The following is an 8,778-nucleotide window of genomic DNA, read 5'->3' as shown; positions in this document are numbered from 1 at the left end:
GGACAAGACTGGAAAGCTCACAACTCCTTATAGGCTCCCGGTGAGGGAGGGGGGAATCTGGGATTAGAGGGTTAAGGATAGTCAGTGAGCTGGACTGGGGTAGGAGAAAAAACCAGGTGTCCTAGGGCCTAGTCCATGGCCAGAACCACCAGGGGACAGAAAAAGAACAAAACCAAGGTGGGAGAAATGACATGGGAAGGCCTGGAGGCTACTTCTGGTGGACACTCAATAAAGCTTTTGGACTGAAGCTCCTGATCTTTCTCTTCAAGGGGGTGGGGGGCCCTGAAAGAACTGATTTCCATCTGATGGAGAAGCCAGGACCCAAGGGTTTTGACCCTGGTAAGAATCAAATGCAAGAACCTGACGTGGGAAGTGAAGGAACACAGAGGCCCTGCCAGGTTGAGTTTTTATTCTGGAGGTAGGAGGGGGGTGGTCAGCATGCTCAGGTGGGGAGGATCCAGCCCAGCTCCTCCAGCCCCTCCAGTGCATGCCCAGCCCCAATAAGTTACCCAGTGACTCAGCTGCCCTCCCTCCTGAGTCTGTCTGTTTTCTGCTCCGCCCCAGACAGGGCCAGTCTGGCTCAATAGGAGGGCTGTTTGTCCCTAGCCTGTGGGCAGTGCCACATGGCAGGCCAGGGGAGGGGCTGAAGGGGTGGAGGGGCCGCTCCTGGCTCTGAGGGGTCAGGACTTGGAAAACCACATCCTGGGCGGGCCAGGGGCACAGTCCCACAGCTCTGTGCCTCGTGAGCTGGTGGGCAGGGTAGGGCCACCATCACCCCTCGACAGCTGGGTCTGAGCCGCGGCCCTGCCGCTGCAGCTGCTCCTCCTGCTTCATCTTGGGCTTCTCCGTCCGTGTGTGCCACACCAGAACCTGTCCAGGGAGGTTTCAGTTAGAGCCAGGCCCAGCCTCAGCCAAGCCTCTGGGGCACTCAGGATAGAACGGATCCTCCCACCTCCTGGACACACACCATGTTGGCTGCCAAGTATGAAGGGCAGGGGGAGGGGGAGGCTTTAGTGCCTCTGAAAGTCAAAGTGTTAGTCGCTCGGTCATTTCCAACTCTGCGACCCCATGGACTATATACTCTTTTCATGGAATTCTCTAGGCTGGAATACTGGAGCTGGTTGCCATTCCCTTCTCCAGGAGATCTTCCCGACCCAGGGATCGAACCCAGGTCTCCTGCATTGCAGGTAGATTCTTTACTATCTGAGCCACAAGGGAAACCAGTGCCTCTGAAATGGGGCCTAATCCCTTACCCTCTCTCTGTCTCAGGGGTGCCAAGAGACCACTTTCCTTCTCTGACTTCCCCTTCAGTAGAGTAAGCAAGCTCTGCAGGGTCTCTCCTTGTTCAAACACCCATCCTCGATCCTGCTCCGCAGGGCCTCATTCCACTTCTCCCATCTCCTGTCCATCCCAGAACCGGGTTTCTATGCCTACCTCCATCCCCTTACCCGAGTGCAGTTGGCAGCCCGTGGCTCCAGGTCCTTGGGATCTACAAGGTGGCTCAGGAGACTGCTCTCCAGATGGCCCCGAGGAGCAGTAGCATCAAACCGGGCATTGGGTTTAGCCAACAGCAAAGACAGGGCGATAGCAAATCCTGCCATATCCACTGGGAAGGGCCTGTTGGGCTCCCAGGCCGTGTGGAAACCAACAACCCGGCCATCCTGTACGCGAGGGCCCTCGAATCGAAGGCCGCCCACTAGCCCCACAGGCCACACTGAGACACCACGAGTCCAGCGCATCTAGCGGAAGTCGGAAAAGAAGAGACAGGAAGTGGCCCAGAGGAAGAGGAGGAGCAAGGACCACTTGAGTCGCTCTGCCCCACCACTCCCCACCCAGGGACAGTGATGAAGCGGGTCCCACCGGGCCTGCTTCCCCAGCCCCAAGCCAGTGCTCACCTCCTCAAAGAGTTCCCGGCTGTAGGTGTTGTCATCGTCAGCAAAGTACACGACTCCCTGGGTACCTGGTGGGGGTGGGTCCTTCTCTCCCCCAACAGCACCCCCTCCGCTCCGGAGCCAATCCAGGGCCCTGTTCCGTTGCTCTACACCTCGGGGCCGAACCCAGCCTGGCTCGCCCTCCCGGAGCCGCTGGGCCTTGGGGGTGAGGACCGCCAGGTGTGTGAAGAGGAGGCCAGAGGCAGCCAGCAGCCCCGAGACCAATGGGGTGGGGCCCTCAGCATCCTCCACCAGCAGCCAGTGCAGCCGGGGCACCAGGCTCAGGGTCTGGGACAGCCGCACCAGCTCCGCCTTCTGCACCAACCTGCAGGGGGAAAGATGCAGGAGGGAAAGGGGTGGCCACCACTTGCCCACTCCAGCAGGTACGTATGTCTTCTTCTGGGCCACTCCTAGCACCCTCACGACATTTCCCTGACCAGCACCCAAACTCCCTGTTGTTATTTTTTGGGTGAGTAGCTCAGCTTGTGAGATCTTGGGTCCCTAATCAGGGACGGTACCTGTGCCCCCTGAAGTGGAAGCGCAGAGGCCTAACCACTGGACCACCAGGGAATTCCCTCACCTGCCCTGTTATTTATTTTTATGTTTTTGGCCATGCTGCATGCCATGTGGGACCTTAGTTCCCCAACCAGGGACTGAACCTGTGCCCCTTGCGTTGGCAGCACAGTCTTAACCTCTGGACTACCAGAGAAGTCCAAGTCTCCTTTTGATTTCCGGTTCTGTAGACAATACAGAACCGGAGTCTGAGGTGGGGGAGTCTTATAGACACTGTCTCCTGATGTCTGTCATTGCTGGGCAGAGGGCAGTGCCTTCTTAGACCAAAATGATTGAACCAAGGTCATCACCGAGTCTCTTATAAGTTTATTTGCCCTTCAGATGGGCCTGCCCGCCCCAGGGCTGGCAGTGTGTGCATGGAGAGGGGAGGGTCTTAAGATGCCTAGCCTAGGTGGGCCAGCCATCTGATTCCAGGCAGATGTCAGCAAGCCCTTTTGGCTCCTTTCAAAACCACATTCCCCAGTTGGTTTGTATCACTAATAAAGCTACCTTTTATTTTATTTTATTTTTTTTAAAAAAGGAACACACTTAGCACAGTGTGGGACAGAGAGTACACACACTACGTAACAACTGGTGTAACTATTTCTAGACCACCATACGACTGAATGGCCAAGTCGTCCTCCACTTTACATTAGTCAAGGGGTTCTCAAACTTCCTCACCAAAGGTTCCCTAAGGAGTCAGAGTGAACTCACTTGGCAAGTTCAAGTTCAGAATTTCTTTGAAACTTTATTGTTGTATCTTAAAATTTCTCAGGAATTTTTTACAGTACTTCATGGCACATTTGGCCATGCCACATGGCATGCGGGATCCTAGAGCTCCCAACCAGGGACTGAACCCGCACTCCCCACGATGGCAGCCCGGAGTCTCAACCACTAGACCACCAGGGAAGTCCTCCCGTCTATTGTCTATAGAAAAAAACAATTTCCCCAAGATCTCTGAGGAATGATGTGGTTCATTTAGCCTGACCTTTGGCAATGCCTTAGCCTGAAGAACATCCCCTGGCCCAGTGCCTCCTGAAACTCATCATCAACCCCAGCCTCTTGGTCCAGGCAGATCCTGGGTGAGTCAGAGCCCATACCTGGCATAGGTGGGGGTAACAACATAGATAGTAGGCAGAGCCTCGGGTTCAGGGGGCTGGGCAGGGGCAGGGGGTGGGCGACGGAGATCGGCTTGCAGCTGGGAAATCCTCAGATCCTTCTGCCGAAGCTGCTCCGCTGCTGCCCGCAGGGGAGGGAGGCAGTCACATGGCTGGCCTGGTCCCAGGAAACAGGGATGGGGGCAGAGAACCACAGGATGTTCAGCATCCCAAAGGGCCATTAACCTTCCCATTCAACTAACCAATGCGGGGCTCTCCTTACAACTTCTCTAACAGCTTTTCTACACCTAGGGTGGTGAGGAACTCGCTGCCTTAAATAGCAGCGCTTCTCCAACTTTAACAATTCCATCCATTACAATTTTCATGTGTCTGTTAAGCTGATCACCTGCCTCCATCCTTTCTACCTGCTGGGCCTAATTTTGCCTTCTGGAAGCATAATGAACAAGTTGATCTCCTAAACAGGGCAGTCTTTCAAATACCTGAGAATCATGCAGTGGCCCAGTCTCTAAATCCCTGCATAAGAGGCAGGGTTCAATCTGTTCCGTTGGCTGTGTGACCAAAGACTCATTAAATTCATTGATTCCATCACTGGATAAATATTTATTGAATGCTCCTCCTGGGAGGCACTGCCTTACGTGCCCGGGCTGCAGCAGGAAACCACACAGACATGGTCCCTGCCCTCATGGAGGTTTCAGTTTAGTGGAGGAGCTGGACACTAAGCGAAGAAACAAATTAATAAAATTATTAGAAACTGTGGTAAGGGCTATGAAGGAAACAAATAGGAGGGAGACTTAAAAGAGGACCCAGAGTAAGAAGAGTGACTTTTAGCTAAGGTGGTCAAGGAAGGCCTCTGTGAGGCGGTGACATGTCAGCGAGCTGAGACCTGAAGGATGAGAAAGAGGCAGCTGGGGAACAACTAGGAGAAAAGGGTACAGCAGAGACAGGTTTAGTGCTTAGAGCAACGAGCGTGGGGTTTTCGAGAAACTGTCATGAAGCCAGTGTGGCTGGAGCAGAGCGAGCGAGAGGGATGGGAAATGGGGTTAGAGAGGCAGAAGGCGACGGGATCACGCGGGGCCTGGCAGGCTCTGGGAAGGAGTATGATTTCACCCGAGGTGCGGCGGGCAGCCGCGGTGCGTTCTGGAGAGGGGAGTGCGCCCAGGGGCCGCAGAGGGGCTGTCGGAGGACCGAGCTGGATGAATGGGGTCTGCGCGGGGCTTCATCCCCAGGGCGGGATGCACAGCGGAGGGATGCCCTCCGGCCGACTCGCCGCACCCCCGCCCCGCCCCGCTCACCGAGCTGCACCAGCGCGTAGAGGAGGCCGGCGATCGACACCAGGAAGTAGGCGAGGAACACGTTCTTCAGCTTCAGCTTCATGGCCGCGCCGCCGCCGCCGCCGGGGCAGGCGGGGTCCGGCGGGGACAAGGGGTTCCCGCCCCCGCCCGCCTGAAAGCCCCGCCCCTGCAGCGGCCCCGCCCCGTGTCCCGCCCTCCTCACGCTCGTCTCGAGAGGCTCCTGGGAGCTAGCGCTGGCAGCGCCCGTCTGGGCCCACTTCCGGTCAGTCTGCACACCCCCTTCCCTCTGGGTAATTTCCGGTCCCATTGCCTAGTTCTGGGAACCACGGGAGTGGGCGACGTCATATCCGGCGTGTCAAGCGTGCCTGGCCGGTGGTCAGGAGCAAAGTAAGGTAACGTGGGAGTGGCTTTGAGACCCTCCGCCTTGATCTCCAGTCCCTGAGAGCATATTTTCTTACATTCATTCACTCACCCATCCACCAGCCACTGCACGCAGTGACAGTAGCTCAATAAATAATTGCTACAGGAATGAGTGAAATCTACAGCCCTGCCAAGCCTAGACAGCATATTAAAAAGTAGAGACATTACTTTGCCGACAAAGGTCCATATAGTCAAAGCTATGGTTTCTCCAGTAGTCATGTATGGATGTAAGAATTGGACTATAATGAATGTCGAGCAAGGAAGAATTGATGCTTTTGAACTGTGGTGGTGGAAAAGACTTGAGAGTCCCTTGGATTCCAAGATCAAACCAGTCAGTCCTAAAGGAAATCAGTCCTGAATACTCATTGGAAGGACTGATGCTGAAGCTGAAACTCCAATACTTTGACCACCTGATGCGAAGAACTGACTCCTTGGAAAAGACCCTGATGCTGGGAAAGATGGAAGGCAGGAGTAGAAGGGGACGACAGGAAGAGATGGTTGGATGGCATCACTGACTTGATGGACATGAGTTTGAACAAGCTTCAGGAGTTGGTGATGGACAAGGAAGCCTGGCATGCTGCAGTCCATGGGGTTGCAGTCAGACACGACTGAGCAACTGAACTAAACTGCCAAGCCTGTGCTCTGGTTGTCTCATATAATCCTATTTTGATAATCTTAATACAATTTAGGATGTCTGTGTGTTAGTCACTCAGTCGTGTGTGACTCCTTGCGACCCCATGGACTATAGCCCTCCAGGCTCCTCGGTCTGGTGGAAGTAGGTAGCCATTCCCTTCTCCGGGGATCTTCCAGGAATTGAACCTGGAACTCCCACACTGCAGGCAAATTCTTTACCATATGAACCAAGGAAAACCACAATTTAGAATACTATCACTCTAAAAATTGATGTTGCAGAATTTTGATCATGGCAAAAATGCAAAACTAACAGTAATATAATGAACTGGAAAATAGCAAAGGGCATTCATTTCTGGCATTTCATTAATGATTAATCAACCTCTTGTAGATGTTCTAGTATGTCCACTTGGAATCAGGTCCCTTGCTGGGATGAAGAGTTTACATCGATAGTGTTTTCCCAGCACATCCAGCAGTAGTTTAAGAGCAAACTGCTCTTCAGCATTGTCACAGTACCTGTCCACTTGGGTGTGAGGTAGATTTTTGTCCCCATCTTACAGGTAAGGAACTAAGATTGCCCCAAATAATGTAATCCCCACTGTGCAATTTTCTATGTGCCTTCTAGATACCTGACTCCAGGATCTTGTACTTTTTCTTTCCTCTGACCCACACTTCATAAATGTATGACAATAGGGATGGGGGTGGGATGCCAAGGCGATGAGCTATCTCCCAGGGAATTAACTGGAAATATTTCTTGAGCTGAGGAATTTCCTGAACACACCCCCAACTCCTCACCGGCATAAACCATCCTAAGCAGTAGTTTTCCCAAACCAACCAACCTAGTTTCTTGTTAAAATAATCTCTAAGACTGTGGCCAATCTGCAAAATGGAGGAAACCATCTCCTGTCACTGATACAAACACAAATTTTTTTAATACTGCTAAAGAAAAGCAGTCTTGGGCTTCCCTGGTGGCTCAGTGGTAAAGAATCCGCCTGCCAATGCAGGAGACACAGGTTCAAACCCTGGTCTGGGAAGATCCCATAAGCTGAGGAGCAACTAAGCCCCTGTGCACTACAACTATTGAGTCTGTGCTCTAGAGCCTGGTAACTGAAACTATTGAGGCCACGAGTGACAACTACTGAAGTTCGAGCGCCCTAGAGCCCATGCTCTGCAACAAGAGAAGCCACCATGAGAAGCCCATGCACTGCAATGAAGAGCAGCCCCCAGTCTCCACAACTAAAGCAAAGTCCACGCAGCAGTGAAGACCTAGCACAGCCAAAGATAAATTCTAAATAAAGAAAAGCAGTCTTAAGTGTGAGACCATCTAACATACAGCTATTTCTAGAGGGACCCCATTAGCTCTAGTCACCACTATGAACTAGGCCCCACTAAAGTCTGACGATCTTGCTAGGTTCCTTCGTGACATACTGGCCATCAAGCAAGCTGATGAAGGCTTGCACTCAGTCATTCTGCTCAACCAACAAGGCATAGGCTGAAAATGTCAGGTCCTTGGGCTTTTAAGGGTCTGTGGTTCAGGCCAGAACTAGAATCCAGACATCAACAGTAATTAATGGTTTCTCTCTTTATTATTTCTCCTTTTATCAAAACCTGTCACAGCTGGGGGCCAAAAGGAAGTAAAAAAAAAAATTCCCACAAATATCCCCCCCACTTGTCCCCAGTGAGTTCTCCCCCACCCGCTACCCAGGGCCTTGGGCCAGCCCTGGGCACACATGATCATGTCCCCCACCCTCAGCCTCCTCCCAGCAATAAATACAGGTGACCGTGATTCCATGAAACCACAACTGATTTCTCCATCCTGAATGCCCCTCAAGGGGACAAAATTTTAGGAGGCAAAAGAAGTCTTGCCCACCCCCATCTTGAGGAGTGTAAACTTCTTTCCCCCAAGGGACAGGGGAGGTAGAACGCCCCTGTCAGAACCGCAGTAGCTCTAGATAGAAGCGGGGAGAGGAAAGGTTGGGATGCCAGGGAAGAGAATGATTTCCAGCAACCTCACTCCTTTGATCCATTCATCCCTTCTCAGGGTAAGGGGTGGTCCCAGTGTATCAGGGGAGGGCTGACAACAGAGAAGAACCAGGAGGAAGAAATAAAAGGAGGGAGAAGCAATTTGGTGGGGAAGGAAGGGGAAGGAGAAGAGGAAGCCAAAAGCTGCGGTCATCTTCTTCTAAGAAATGGCATCAACACGCAAGGGAAACAAATGGAGAGGGTGTGGAGGAGACTGAGGGCTCCCAAAAGAAAGCAAAGGGCAGCAAGAGCCCTATGATCCCCAGGTCTTCACAGGTGAACGTGCTCCAGTTAGAGCAACAGGATATTTGGAGATGAAGGGAGATTTAGAGTCAATGGGGTGGGAGAGGTTGGGAGATCACAAAAGAAATTCAGAGCCCAGGGACAGCCCTCTCATCCTGCCCAGATGCTGGCAGAACCTGGATCTTGAGATCAGAAAGGTGAAGCCTGGGGAAGGTCAAACTCCAGGGCAGAAGGAAGAGTACTATCATGACCCTCACACCCCACCCCAACATCCCTTCAGTTATCGCAGGTGAATAGTCCAGTCAGATGCCACATTGACGCCAGGCTTGCGCAGGATCAATACCGAGGTCTCAGGGTCATGCTGGAAGGACAGGCGGCTTTCAGGAGATCCTGATGGAGGAGGAAGAAAGAGTGCCAGGATCAACAGCAATTACTTTCCCATAGGTGGGGGTCCCCAACCCGGAGGCCAGATCACTCACCTTTTGTCTGGAGTACCACGGTTGCTGGCTTTCCGGCCCCTATTATCACCACCCGCTCAATCCAGATTGGTGTCTCAAAGTGGCCTTTGGG

General features: G+C 52.8%; 2 protein-coding genes across 2 annotated transcripts in view; both read right to left on the bottom strand.

Moving 5' to 3' along the window:
* Positions 1–394: 394 nt before the first annotated feature.
* B3GAT3 (beta-1,3-glucuronyltransferase 3) lies at positions 395–5,186 on the bottom strand. Its single transcript, XM_010854016.1, has 5 exons — positions 4,894–5,186; positions 3,584–3,758; positions 1,896–2,256; positions 1,449–1,739; positions 395–870 (listed from the first exon to the last, which is right to left on the bottom strand). Exons 1-5 carry the CDS (start codon positions 4,973–4,975, stop codon positions 772–774), a joined length of 1,008 nt encoding a protein of 335 aa, XP_010852318.1. The 5' UTR covers positions 4,976–5,186; the 3' UTR covers positions 395–771.
* A 2,324-nt stretch (positions 5,187–7,510) lies between these two features.
* Positions 7,511–8,778, bottom strand: part of GANAB (glucosidase, alpha; neutral AB) — a 15,562-nt gene continuing 14,294 nt past the window's right edge. Inside the window, exons 25-26 of the mRNA XM_010854056.1 lie at positions 8,688–8,778; positions 7,511–8,598 (exon numbers count right to left, since the gene is read on the bottom strand). The exon at positions 8,688–8,778 is cut by the window's right edge and continues 13 nt beyond it. Of these exons, the coding sequence (XP_010852358.1) occupies positions 8,489–8,598; positions 8,688–8,778 (201 nt within the window). The 3' untranslated portion in view covers positions 7,511–8,488. The remainder of the gene's footprint in view (positions 8,599–8,687) is intronic.

This window comes from Bison bison, unplaced genomic scaffold (genome assembly GCF_000754665.1).
Source record: "Bison bison bison isolate TAMUID 2011002044 unplaced genomic scaffold, Bison_UMD1.0 scf7180017864334, whole genome shotgun sequence".
Classification (NCBI taxonomy): domain Eukaryota; kingdom Metazoa; phylum Chordata; class Mammalia; order Artiodactyla; family Bovidae; genus Bison; species Bison bison.
Note: the sequence above shows the minus strand (reverse complement) of the source record. Positions and strands in the feature narration are given on the sequence as shown.